The following is a 14,625-nucleotide window of genomic DNA, read 5'->3' on the forward strand; positions in this document are numbered from 1 at the left end:
TCTGAGGTGCTGGACAACGAAAGTTGCTTCTGCCTTAGCCTTCGGGCAGAGCACAGCAACCCGAGAGCAGAAAGCAGCTTCTGGGGGGTTTCTGAGAGGGCTGACTTTAGTTAAGAGAGGACGGGGAAACGTACACACTTTCCAGCAGCGGCCACGCTGTGAATCTCTTCATGGAAGAGCTGCCGTGGGCAAGACCAGGCGGCCGGGAAGGATGCAGAGATGGAGGAGGCCACGGATGGGACGCGCTGCTGAGAGGCGCCGTTTCACGGACACCCCACAGGTGAAGCAGGAACGGAGGGAAGAGACTCCCTCCACGCCGACAAGGGCCTGCGCCACTGCCGAAGCCAGCACCGCCCCTTCCCGGTGACCGCGCCCCACCGGCGGCCGCTCCGGCACCGCGCCTGCGGGACATGCGCGGACCCTGCCGGCCTCCCGCCCTGTTTCCCTCCCCCCCGCCTCTTCCTTCCCGCCTTTGCCATGGCGACACCGAGTGGCCTGATCCGGGCCCTACACCGCGGGACCCTCGGCCAGGTAACCGGCCTGGGGCATCTCCCCCGTCGCTTCCCGGTGTGCCCGGTCTGGGACGGGCCCCGCGCTCCGGCTGCGGCCGCGCGGCCGCCATCGCGCCCCGTGCCGCGGGCCGGCTCCGCGCATGCGCCGGGCTGGAGGGGCGGGGCCGGGCCGGGCCGGCTCCTGCCGCCCTTCGGGGAGCGGCGCTCCTGGCCCGTCCTTCCCGCTGCTCCGCCCGTGCCTCCCGCTTCCCGGCCCGTGCCTCCCGCTTCCCGGCCCGTGCCTCCCGCTTCCCGGCCCGTCCCTCCCGCTTCCCGGCCCGTCCCTCCCGCTTCCCCGCTGGTTCTCGCTGGCTCCGCTCAGCCGCAGGGGCTTTGACTCCGCGGGGCGCTCGGGCAGCGGGGAGAGGGAGGCCTGAGCCGGCAAGTGCCGGCGTCCTGGCGGTCGTTCAAGCGCTGAGATACCGCTGGGGTTGTACGAGGTTTCAGCGTTAGTCTTTGCTTTTTCCCTTTCGATTTTCAGTGCACCTACTGGCTACAATCACCCGTCTTCTCCAGCGGGAAGGAACAAAATGAACCTCATAAGTGTCTGAATGGATGTGTGTCAGCCCCTCCCGTTGGTACTTACGCGGCCTCAGTGGGGTGTAGTGTTTAAATTACTTTAATACATTTGGGATTTTCATTGTAACCATCAGGAGCCTTCCCCCCTCTCATTCCTCTCCACTCCATTAGAAAATTGAAATAAAGGAGCAACTGATTGCTTTGATTGTATTTTGGAAGATAGCCCTAAGCAATGAGCCAAGTCAGGTAGGTATATATTCAGTGACCTTGTGTTTTTAGGCAGCCTCCTTCGTCAAGTTTTTTGTCTATGAATGGCTTGCCTTAGAACTTGTAGCCTTGTTTTTAAAATGAGTGGAATTTGACGACAGTAATACTAACATTGCATCGTTTTAGAGGATGTTTCCCCTAGCTGGACAATTGGCTTTTTCGTGAAAATCTTGCTTTTCGCATGTCGTCCGCATCCTGAATGGTATGGTATGTTTCAATAATGGAACACGTTATTCAGAATGGTTGCCAGCACAGATATGTCTCGTGTTACTTGTAAAAAGAAATAGGGTAAGTAGAAGATCAAAGATTCCTTTCAGTTTCCTGGTGTAATCTGTATTGGCTGTGATTTTGCAGCGAGTGAGTTCTGTTACCCTCAGCCATGCAGTTGATATTTTGAGCACATCAAGCTGTAACACATTAATGCACAAAAAGCTGGTGTATTTGTTGGTGAATCTGGGTAAACTACACACTGCAGGACTATTTCAGAACCAGGATTCTTAAAATTACAAAGTCAAGGCATATTTCTTTATGTTCTAAAGCAGCTAATACTGTGCTGATGACCTTGATTCTGCCCTTTCTATTGAGGAGGTAGAGTGAAAGCAAAAGCGGAAGAACCTGTTATGCCATATGAAGCTTTGATAACTGGTATTTTACTTAGTAACTGTGTTCTTCCTACTAGTTGTTAGCGTGAGGCAGAGTAAGGTTTCTGCTTATAATTTTGTTTCAGAATTCATTTATGTATAAGTGCATTGAATTGTAACAATATAGAAGAGCTAAAGAATCATAAAATGGCATACTCAATAAGCTTGTCAGATGCCTCCATGTCTTGAGGTGCTTTGATTTAATTTCATTTACGTGTGCCTAAATCTTCCTAGGATTCTAACAATTAAAATTTGAACAGTTACACTGTCCCTGTAATAGGTTGCCAAAGCAGTTCTTGCAAAGATACCTCAAACCACTCATTATTTTAACATTCAAAAGTTCCTTGAAAAATATTGAAAGGATTTGGATATGCTTGTCTTTCCTGATGCACATGGTGACTCTTTTGGCTCTGTTCAGTATCACAACAGATGCCCTCCCCTGCTTTCATTCCTCCAGCAAAGAAATCTGGTTTATCTTGCATAGTATAGAAATCTGCTCTGAGTGAACATTGCTCATGCTGTAGTTTAATATTTACTCTGATGTGCATTTCTCTGCCACCTCTGAGTCACCTGTCAGGTCAAGATTACTTGCCAGGTGCTTTATCTCCTGGTTGCTGTTGCCATGATATCGTAAAGGTGTGATAGGTCAGAGAATGTGCTTCCTTCCTGTTATTCTTTAAATGTTTAAAAAAAAAAACCAAACCAACCACCAAAAAAACCAACCACAAAGTTAGTCTTGGTTCACAGATTCACAGAATATTCTGAGTTGGAAGGGACCCCCAAAGATCATCCAGTTCAACTCTTAAGTAAAACCGCCTATGGGGGTTGAACCCACAACCATGGTGTTATTAGCACCATGCTCTGACCACCTTTGTGTAGCTTCAGATCACCCACCCTCAAGTAACAGCAGTAATTGAAGGTGTTCCTCTGGTTTTAAATTTGCAAGTCCAGTATGTTGTGGGATTTTGTCATTTTATGTGGTTTCAGCTTTGTTTCACTGTAGTGCACACTTCGTCACTGTGCTGGATTTACCATGCTGTGGAAAAGTTGCTCTGTACATTTCGTTGTACATATTTCTAGTACACAACTAAAATTTGTAGGCATAATGAATGTGGTTAAGAAGAAAGTAATTGTTTGTTGGAGAGATTAATTACATTTGGAGTATCTTGACTTTTATGAGCTCATTTTCAAATTTCCTGATTTACTGTTCTTCAGTGCTCTCTAAGCCAGGGTTATAGAAAGTCATTTCATCAAATCGTTTTTTTTTTTTTTTGATGAGACACTCTTAAAAATTGCAGCTACAGGCACTCCATGGAATTACTGATAAAATCATGAGAAATGCAACTATGGCATAACCTGTCAGTGGGAAAATTTAATCTAAGGTGAGTCACTCGGTTGTTGGTATATGTCCTGACAAAACACGGATTAGGCTTAGTCTTGGCTGCAAAGGGGAAGTAGCAGAATGGCAAGGTCTTGCTTCTAATGGTCTCGTGCATCACTAGATGGCTTTCCAGACACTCAGCTGGAAGAATACATCTAGATGTTATTTGCCTTCAAGAAGTCAGGAGTCTTTGGCATCATTTTTCTTTTCTAGTATCAAAGTAGCTATCACTATTATAATTACTATAAAGATACTCTAATACCTGTATTGCTTTTCTTCCTGAAAATATCTTTTAAAGAAAATGAGAATTTCTCATTTTGCTGCTTTTTCTCCTACCCTAGTCTTCCTCTTTAGTAGGAAAGCATTGCCTGGCCTTCACACATGATCATAGCCTTCAACAATAATACAGTGGCTGTGTTATTGTTGCCAAGCTGTACATTTTGGTGTCCTACAACCTTCATCTCTTGTCAACTTTCACAGGAGTGATGCATCAAGAAAGTGGATTCCCTTTTAGCTTTATGTGGTACAGAACTGCATCTTCCAGCCATAAGAGTTGATGTTTTTTTAATACAAAATCCTTTCCTCTTTGGTGCTAGAATTTAGTCTTCTTCTTTTTTTTTTTTTTTTTTTTTTTTTTTGGCACTCCAAGTTAGATTTGCTGTAATGAAACTCAAGCCACTCACTCTAGTGCATAATGTTCAGGTCATACAGAGAGAAAATTTGTTCAAGTCCCACTGTTCCAAGGATGTTTTTTCTACCTTTTGGTGAGTGTTGCACAGAAAATACCTCTGGTGAATTTTTAGTCAGGAGACAGGATCTTGAAATCCAAGGAATCTTAGCCAATATTGTGATAATCTTAGCAGCTCATTTAGGAATGTGTCTGTTTCTTTACCTGAGTCAATATCTTTAAAAAATACTACAGAATAAATCCCTGAATGTAGTTTCTCTGTGTGCTTTACAGTTCATGACCAAAGGTGGTGCTAAAATCAAGAGGCATTTACTGCATCTTCCTCTACTGTGGCAGCCTAATGAGTCTCAAGGCCAGTTAGACTAATCTGGCTTTCTTTGCTCTTAACAAATCCACATTTGCTGTTGTTTTCCTCTAGTTATCTTCTAAGGAATTGCAAAAGATGGTTTTGTTCACTGAGTATTGATGCTAAGCAGACTACCTCCCAGACTGCTCCTCTTTTCCTGTGTTTTTGAAGATGGGAATGCCATTTTTCCTTTTTTGGTCTTCTGATACTTTGCTGGACCTCTGTGAACAAACCTCAGTGATTGTGGCCAGTATTGTCAGTACTTTAAGAGGAGATCTTCAGATTGTTTGGGCCTGATGAAATTTGATTTATTTTTTTTTTTGAGGAAGTATTGTTCCTTCTATATTCAGGCCACCTGAACACTCTATTGTTACTGTGCTAGTCATGTTAATGACTGGTCATGTTTCATATTTTTTAACAAAGATGGCTGTGAAAAAGTCACAGTTAGATAAAAATTGAAGGGTTGTTTTGGAGAAGACCATTAAAATGCTTTTTCCCAGATTGCAAATAAAATCTTCAAAATTTTTAGCTATAGTTACCATATGGGCTCCAGAGAAAGGAAGTAACTGAAACTACCAGACGCTAGTCCTTAAGGATTTCAAAGATTGTAGTTAAAACTACAGTGGGGGAGAGAGCTCAATTTTCAGTATCATTCAGATGTGTTATGAATGAAATGCAAACAATTTGAAAGCATCCATGTTCCCATCTTGAATTTGTTGCTGTCACATAGGGGTCACTTTGTTAACCATTAATGAAATGAGTCCCCAGGTGCATGTAACAAGCTGCACACATACACAGGTTACTGCAGCAGGTCAACTTCAGAATGCCTGTACAGACACTTGTGTGCTGAAATTGATGGATGAACAGGCAGATTTTTAAGTGCTTGCCCTGGATTTATGATTGTGACAGTCCCCTGTGTTGCATCTCTTTCTTCTAGAGAGCATGAAGGTTGGAAGTAGCAAAGTGCTTTTGATTGAGGAAAAAAGTCTGGAAATGCAAATACATGTTAGGCAGCCAAGACCCCGATGTTTTCTGGTGACCAGTATGGGCTGGTTCAATATATTGTGATATACAGGACCTTCAGGAAAGATACAAGTGATTTGAGAAATTCTTTCCAATTAAGGTAGCCTCTATGTGGATTCATATGTAGAAATTCTTGCCTTCTTCTTTTTTTTTTTTTTTTTTAATTTCCTGTTTTCCTGAATTTTAACACTTTTTACTCTTGTAATTGGGCACTGAAAGTTATTCAGTTACCCAGATCCTTATGAAATCAACTAGATTTAGCTACATATTCCAGCCTTTGGATTAAACCTCTGGTGTCTTCTGTTCAGGCTAGAATGGAAGTTTTTCCTAATCAGTCACTTGTTTTTATTCTAATCACTAAGTAGCTAAATAAATAGGTAAATAGGTAAAATTATAACTAAATAACATATTTAATCCTCTAGGGAAACTGCCTTATCTTTCAGATAAAGCAGTGGAATAGTTCTTTATGCAAGAATGAAGTCAATAGCTTTTGTATCATTTTCAGAGCGGAAGGCAAGTTAGTACACAGTGAGAATACACATTTCTCGGGTTTTCACTGGATTTGGGAGATCTCAGGTTTCCACACAGATTTATTAGACTTCCAGTTGTAGAGAGATTCCTTGTAATCTGCTTTGCTTAGTGCCTTGTCTCTAGTGGATTTTGACCACTGTTGTAGCTGCACAGAGAGAGCCCCCACTGTAGACAGAAATGAAGGATCTTTGAGGCTGAATGTGTCCTATTCATTTCCATAATGACTTCTAACAATAACATCTGGCAAACATAGATTGTTTTAGCAGGAAACAGCCCTTTATTCTGGCATCTTGGCAGGGCTTGGGTAGAGTCCCACCATTCTTTCCCCCTCTGGCCCTTGCTTTCGGTGTCTTGACTAAGCCTGTTCTTTCTCTTGAGGGACTTCTGTTTTTATTAACATGTTTTTGTACAGTGTTTAATGAAAGATGCTACTCTGGCCCTTGTGGATGTTGAAGTTTTGTGTGAACTTCTCCGGTGCTTATGCTGAACAAGCATTGTGGGTCAGTCTGTAACAGATCACCTCTGTCTCTAGACAGCAGACCGGGGTCCCATTTTAATGCTGGTTCATTGGCAGATAGAATTTCTATTTACTAGTACAGCCAGTGCTATTCTTGACGATTACTTTTTCCATGACACAAGTTGTGGTTTATGATGCTACTCTAGGGTTAGATGAACATTTTGTGGAATTGATTCAAATTGCAGCAGGATAAGAAATTGAAGTGAAGAAAAAACCCCAAGGCAGTTAAGTTGACTTAGATCCTATATTTTTTGAGTTTTGCTATGTTTGTAATCAGTGAATTGAAATTTCAATTTCCCTTTATTTGAGCCCTTGACTAACAGTATCATTCTTAGGGTCCCCAACTCAGACAGATCACATAGCAGATTTTATAATTTTCTGCTGTATCAGGCAAAGCTATATATCCACTGGACAGGATTAAATATATTTTTGCCTCCTGAAATAGAAGTCCACCTTGAGAGTGCACTGAAGTTCTTGCTGGATATGAGAGGAAATAGGTACATATTTGTATATATGTATGCACACAAAAATAGACAACGAAAGCTATATAGTTACTTTTTCATTTCCCTCATTCTTGTGCTGAAATATGATGATTGCTACCAGAAATGAAATATGTGCTTTTACTTTTAGCTTCAAGTTCTTTGAATTGTGCTAGGGCATGCATCTGCTCCTTGGAGCTGGCCAAAGCAGTAGAGTGGTGAAGTTGACCCAGTTGCTTCAGTGATTTCTGCACAATAACTGTATGAAGAATAAGTGTTGTGTGAAGTTTAAAAACAGGGGTTTCCTCAGTTTTCATGGTGTTGCACGTAGTTCATGTTATAAACTACTGCAAGGATGTTTTCTTTGTAGCAGGCAGATAAAACCCTTCTATGCTTCATTTCTGTTTAGATGACACTTCCATAACTGTTCGGACTAGGAATTTCTTTTTGTTTAGACTACCTGTATTGTTTATAGATAAGTGGTTTGGAGCCTTACATTACAGATTAGAAGGTAAATTAAATGCTTCTTGTTGACATTTCAAAGTGTGGTAAACCCATCTCATTCACTTATGTAGGTGGGTGTCAATATTTACATTCCTGTGTAGAAAGATCCTAGAGTTGGATAGTGCTATGTTTCCACTTTTGAAGCTCAGAGCTTCTGTAAGATTCTTCCAATTCCCAGAAGGATTCAGAAGCTGAAAGGAGATGAAATTGTATACATTCTCCATTCTGACAGATGGAACATGTGTTGTTCTGAATCCCATCATTGTTGTTTCTAATCACATACACTCAGTGACAATCAATTATTGTATGTTGGGCTGCATAGTGTCGAGTCTGGCTGACCAGTTAATCTCATTTGCAGGTTGTTGGACAGCAGTAAAAAAGAAAGTGAATTGCAAATGTCTTCACAACTTCTAGTCTCACCATCATCTTTTCCTTTTGCCAGATGCATAGTTCTGTCTTTGAAATCTGTGTGTGATAGCTGTACCTTGGGAAAGATTTAGCAGTGTTTCCATGTCAATAAAAGACTCCAGGCTTCCTGATGATCTCACCTAAGATTCACATAGCAACTATTTTTGTCACTTGCTTTCACACTTGTTGATGCTCCAATATCCCTGCCCTTTGGCAGTGAGATTGCTAAACGGCTTGTTTTGTCTTTATCCAACAGTCAGGAGTAGTTCTTTTCAGGGATTCTCCCTTAATCCTGTGTCTCATGGGCATTCACTCCTCTGCTTACCAGCATTGCTTTTTACATGAAAAACACCAAGGAAATATGGGGAGGTACAAACTTTTAACAACAGGACCACGTTATGCTATCCTTCCTAAATATAATCTTTTTATAACAACATCAAAGTTTCTTTCAAAGGTGGTCTTTGACTTCTTCTTGAATTGGGTTATCCATTTGAAAATATTTTTCTTGAAATCACATACTTGCCAAGATGTGGAAAGACTTTACTTAATAGGCATCCATAGGGTGCTTTCCTTTTGCATGGAAGAACAAAAGAGTTTCAAACATTTCAAAGCCTCTTTGTTGCTTATGTAAAGGGAATGAGGGGTCCAGCCCTCTGAATTCCTGACTGAATCTCATTTTGCATCTCTGCTGGCAACAAACTAGCCCACGTAATTTCTCCAGTCGAGCTCACGTTCTTCTGCTCTTCAAGCACTTCCACTGGAGTGTTTTGTTGGGTATTTTTTTTTTTTTTTGCGATATCTACATTTTAGATCTTTGCAAAGTTAAAGCAATGTCAGTGCTCTGACTCTGCTTCATCAGGCATCAAGCCAGGTCACAACAGCCAGAGGTGCTGTCACTCCCTCCACAGCCACATTCACAGTTGACGGTGGAACATTGTAAGTCTCCAGTATCCAGAATACTTGCCAGTAGCCAAAGACAATGGACTACTGTACATCTCTGGGATACTAACAGTAAAAACACGGCTTTTTTTACACTGATACGCTTCATGGGATACATCCAAACTGAGAGTTGTTGATTTGCCTGGCTTTCTGAGGGCCAGTTTGCATAATACAGGTAAGTTAGTGAGGAGCATCTCCTCTTTAGGACAACCAAAGCAGTGAGTGTCACACACAAACTAAGGAACTTTTCATTTGATGTTTCTGGGCTCAAGCTGTCTAAGAAGCAAGTCACAGTTTGCTGTCACCATCTCATTTGGCTACATCCTCTTGACCTGAGCACAAACACTTGTGTTTGTCCCCCTCATCCATTGCTCATCTGTTGTTTGTCCTTTCGGTGGAAACAGCCCAGCCTGGTGATTTCAGGACCAGCCTGCACTGGTAACAACAGTTTAAATGTAGTCTGTAAGTATTGTCTAACTCTAGAAAAAGTTTTTTAAATTTTCTAGAAGTCCTTTATACAAGTGTGATCATTATGTCTAAAATACTTGAATTCATAGAACTCTCTCCAGCATAGACAAGAAGGACCAGCTGTAGCATTTTCTTTTTGCATGTGTGCATCATTAGGGAATTTACTGGGATTTCCACATTCTAAGGCCTCTCAACATCCATCAGGTGGTTTTAAAACTTTTCTATTCACCTGAGATGAATTTCATGCTGTGACCACAAGGTGAAAGTTTTTGAACAGCTGTGTTAATTTTGGCCCCATGTGAAATGAAGCCAACTTTTCCTTGCTTCAGGAAATTGCCAAATAAAATAATGGAGAGGAAATGAACTACTCTTTCAGTTTCTAGGACAATATTCTGAAGAAACATAGTAATTCCAAAGAAAAAGTGTTTTTTAAAAAACATCCCTCTAGATGTTAGTTGACATTCTTTGTTTATATCCCATAGGGCAATCTTAGTAGCAAGCTGACTCCTCACTTGAAGAGGATTTATTAAATAATACAATAAAATCTCTTTCAGCTAGAGGTCAGAGAAAGAGCAAGAGCAATCAGATGGTTTTAAGAGATTTGGATCACTGTGATCAAAAACATAAAACTCTAATTTCTCTGTGAGGGAAGTATTTAATGTGGGGGCATTCTTTAGCCTTCTGTTTTGTTTTGCTTCGAGGTTGTTAAGGTTTTGGTACTCGGAATAGTGTAATATATTAAAATCACAGCAATCTTTCATATATCAAATAGTCTATAATTTAGGAATATATTATGCTTTTCTCTGCATTTTGACAGTTCCACATGTATCTTGTAGCAAAATAAATGCTAATTGTTCACTTGTTGATATTACATTTATTCTGTTGAGCAATGTGCATTTCTAAATGTGGGCATGTACAAGTGTACAGTTTACAAGTGTTAAATGTTAACTTGTATTTCCCATTTTTCAACAACACGGAATGGTTTTTCAAAGCTTGTCAGTGTTCAGCTGCTATCAGTGTAAAGGCCTCAATTCTTACATTTTTGTTGAATGCAGGTAGAAGGACTTGAATTTTGGAATGCCATGAGATCTAATCTACCTTAACAGAATTCTGATTCCTTTTCCATCCTCTTTGGTCATCTCACTTGGACTTTAATCATACTTATGTAACATCATGGGTTCAGAGGACTACAACAGACCCTGTTTGGGGTGATCTGGTATTTCCTCTGGCCCAAAATAAAAATTAAGTGCCTTTACATCTTTGTCAACACATTACATATTTATTTATTTCTAATAAAAAACCTCTCTAAGCACTCTTCTGAAATGTGGGTTTTTTTCCTTATTCTTGTAAACTTTTCTTTACAGCTGATCTGAATCTTTCTTACTTCATCTTGAGCTCATTGTTTAACACCTTTTACTTTCACAGTCTTCTTTCCACTGGACTAAAAGCACTTTGGGTTTTCCTCTGTAGTCTTTTTTTATTCAGGTCACGCATTGGACTTGGTTGAACTTCTATGGCCTCTTTCTACCACTGTTTTGAAATACAGGACCTAAAACTATTCCACTTCTGTGGCTGGAGGCCATCCTCATCCTGAATAAAATGAGCAAATTGTTTTCTATCTACTGGTTTTTCATCCTATTCATATATTCCTGTACATTTTTTTTTTTGTGTAGTTCATAAATGTGGTGGTTTTGCAGCTGCATGATATTGATTCATGCTCACCTTTTAAAATATTACAACCCCCCCAGACCCTGTTCTGTAGTTGTCGCCTGGACAGCTGCTCTCCTTCCTGTGTTTGTGTGGTTGAGTAGACTTCTCTGTACGAACCTGTGTACTTTTGCCTGGTAAATAGCATTCTGTTTTTTCAGACCATTTCTTTGCTTTGTCAAGACTATTTTGAGCCCATATCATCCTTCCAACTTTGTTTTGTCTGCAGATTTAATGAATACTCCATTTCATCATCTAGATTTCCTATTTGGAGATAAAAAAATTATCAAACAATATCATACCCAGCACAAAACCCTGGAAAACTGTATTTGATGTATCTTTCCCCAACCATTGTAAGCCATCAATAAGTGCTGTTTTCAGGAATTTTTTTTTTTCTCTCCAGTTTCACCCCCAGCATATAATAGTGTATTTGAGATTTTATTTCTCTAGCTTGTTGGTAACTGAGATAGTATTGGAACTTAATGAAAACCAGCATATAACCTGTAGCATTTCTTCTCCATTCTAGCATCTCATGTGCTAGAGGCAATCAGAGTTTTTGAGAGGCATTAGTTTTTGAGAAATACTGCTGTCTCCTGTTATTTCTGTAATTTCCTCCAAGGTTGTTACTTGTTCCTGTCTTTTTCCAGGAGCTGAAGTTGAGCTGACTGATACAGAGTAACTGCATGAGGTCACAGAGTGGAGCAAGAGGTTCTCTGTGAGCTCCCTGGCCCAGTCCTTCCATGCTAGTGTGCTTTGTGGGGCTGCATATGGATGAGAAAGAAGCCAGACCTGATGGGTGCTTTGGGGAGCTGTTTCCAGGAGGCACCTGTGCCTGAAAACTTTAGTTGTTGCTGGTTCAACCACATTGTTCAATGGACAGTAAACTACTTTTTATATGGATTTGTATCTTAAGGGTGTCCCTCACAGTGTAACAAAGGTTGTCCTGCTTCTCCCTCTCCTTTTCCCTGGTGCCACCTCGTCCAAGCAATGCCTGCAGTACTGGAACTGTCAAATTTTCAGCTTTTGGGCATTGAGTGCATCATCTGATGGTTTTGGAAGCAGCATATACCAATATGACTTTACCTTCCTGCCTTGTCTGTCTGGCCAGAACGTTCCTGCTGATAGTTCAGGCTTAGCTCCAGCTGCAGCTTCTTGTCAGTGAGGCTCTAATTACCTTCCTTATGTGGTAATTCTTTAAAAATACTGTTATAAATTCCTTTAGCCTTTCACCTACCCTGGGTGGAATGGACTGATAAGACCTTCAGTTAATGTCTATGGTTAGATAGTTTGACTGGAGAAACTTTATTGCCCTAGCTTTAAAAAGGCAAGTAAATGGTCTGAGAATCATTAATCAGGGTTAAGGTTGCATCAAGCAACATCTGAGGCCATTAATTGCAGTTCTGTGCACACCTTTGAAACCCAGGAGGTGCAGAAGTAGTGGATGTTTCAGTGTCCATTGCACCTGCTCTGTAGCTGGGTTATGGCTTAGCTTTAACCAGGAGCTCTAACATGCTGTCCTTCAAGTTGCCATAGAGAGCTGTAAGGAGCACAGCACAAAAAATAAAAACCACCAGGCTGTGTCCTTGCTAAGGAAGGCATTGCGGTTTAGGGTAGGATTGCTGACTGCTGTTGGCTGCATGCAGACCCAGTGCTTGGTTCCTTCATCGGCTCTGCACAAATGTTAGCACAGGTTCTTGTCCAGGGCCTCTGCAGAGAACTGGAGCCAGCTCTTCTGAGCCGGGCTGCTGCTGGCTGCCTCCAGGTCCCTCACCAGAGGTTTTATCCCCCATTCCACTCCAGACGGGAGGGAAGGGTCTGTGCCTGCCTCAGGTCCAGAGGAACCTTGTGGTGTGTGGCAGCCTGCTGTAGATAATGCTCGGCTCTGTCAGTGCAGCTGTCATTAGCACCCCGAGTGGCACGTGGGGCTCATAAAGCAAATGAGAGAATCCACTTGCGGGATGCAGCGAGCCACATGAAAGGAGCCATTTGCTGAGTCATCTGTACCAAGGCAGCGTGAGAGGGCAGCCTAACCCAGCCGCAGTTCCACTGAGTTCTGCTGCTAGCCCTAGAGGGCAGAGTTAAATTTATAGGGTGGGGTTAGTATGTGCTGTAAATGTTCCTCCTTTAAATGTGTTTCTCATTTGAAATATAAATATTAAAGTCCTACTGAAGTTTAAATAGGAGTGCATTTGCCAGTCAAGAAAGGGATCCTAGGCAGTGCTGTTTAAATCTTAATTTAGTTCAGCTTCTGGGCAATGGGTTAATCTTTTCTCAGAAGTGATTTACCTGAAAATGTGCGTTGGTATAAATGTGTTTCTTTCTAATTTAGTATTAGATCTTTCGCCTCTCATTTTAAGAATTAAGCATGTTGAAGTAGCATTTGTACCAGATGAATTGGACATATTGAATTATCAGATTAAAATAAACATGTTTAAAAGTTTCTACAGTAAGTTTGCAGAGAAGTAATTGCATTAAAAACAATAAATGAAACAAAGTATGTAATGCATACACTGCTCCTAAGTTTCCCTTTTCCTTCATTTTTTTTCTTTCTGTAACAACATTACTTAAATTGTCCCAATTAGGCTTTAAAATTTATGCTTCAGCTAGTAAAATCTGACTAGTCTGGCTTCGCTTCATTTTGCAGCTTAATAACTGTCTCAAGACAGGTTTTGCTAAGCCAGTGTTAACAGACGAGCATATTGTTTTAGCAACCAGAGCTTTGAAGTTGCAAAGTATTAATAAGGGAAATAAAAAATTGTGGACAGATGCAAAAGATGCAGTAGTTGGTGACTTTTGTCAGCCAAAGAATTTCTTTTGTCTCTGAAGTTGGAGCAAGTTTTTGGTTGTGTTGTTCTAGTTTTATTTTTCTTCCCTTTTTTGATCCCTGTTGAGAGGATCTTCATGTTTGAAATTTCAAATTTTCCAAATTTTGTGTTTTATGCATGTCTGTGTTTGCTTATGCTGCTCTTTCTTCCCTTTGACTTTCACATTTTCTTTTCGTCTGGCAAATTTGAATTTGCTTCAGCTTGGGACAGCTGGGGCAAAATGAATCCCCACGAATAAAATTATAACAAGAAGAGCAAAGTCTGTGAATGATCCTTTGCTGTTTCCTGAGTCATTCCAGTGTCATTAATCAGCGCTGGTGCTGTGGAGGCTTGTGGTGTGTTATGTCGCCAGCACAGCAGCTTCTCCGTCCCTTTCCCCCACCCCCTGCGTGCCTACACAGTGGGGAAAACTAGAGAGGGAAGCCATCAATCTTCCCTGTCCTACATGTCAGCAGTGATTCTCCTGTTGACTTCCTGCTCTCTCTGTTGTGCCCACCACCTGTGTTTAGAATTAGCTCCGATGCTGCGGATCTCACTTGGCTCTTCACCTGTTCTGCCCCGAGTAAATGGCTGTTAAAATAAAGCAGGGCAGCTAAATGCTATAGCATGTGAATAGTAACCACCGCTGTGGCTTGGGAGGTGATTTCTGTTGCAGCTGCTCTTGTAATACTCTCATAATTTTCTGTAACATTGTGGGGTTTGGGTCTAAAATCTCTTGATTTTGTTTCAGCCCAGGGTGAGATTATGAGTCAGTCTTTTTATTATTTAGAAATTAAAATATTTATAAGATATATTATAGATGGAGACATAAACCTATCTTTCATCTGTTAT

The 14,625-nt window shown here is 41.2% G+C and overlaps 1 protein-coding gene across 1 annotated transcript in view; it reads left to right on the forward strand.

Moving 5' to 3' along the window:
• The first annotated feature begins 235 nt into the window (after positions 1-235).
• The window catches only part of WARS2 (tryptophanyl tRNA synthetase 2, mitochondrial), a 38,876-nt gene continuing 24,486 nt past the window's right edge, over positions 236-14,625 (forward strand). Inside the window, 2 exon segments of the mRNA XM_066175522.1 lie at positions 236-290; positions 293-531. Coding sequence (XP_066031619.1) covers positions 236-290; positions 293-531 — 294 coding nt within the window.

This window comes from Chamaea fasciata, unplaced genomic scaffold (assembly GCF_029207755.1).
Source record: "Chamaea fasciata isolate MVZ Bird 193981 ecotype frontalis unplaced genomic scaffold, bChaFas1.0.hap1 SCAF_2, whole genome shotgun sequence".
Taxonomy (NCBI): Eukaryota; Metazoa; Chordata; class Aves; order Passeriformes; family Sylviidae; genus Chamaea; species Chamaea fasciata.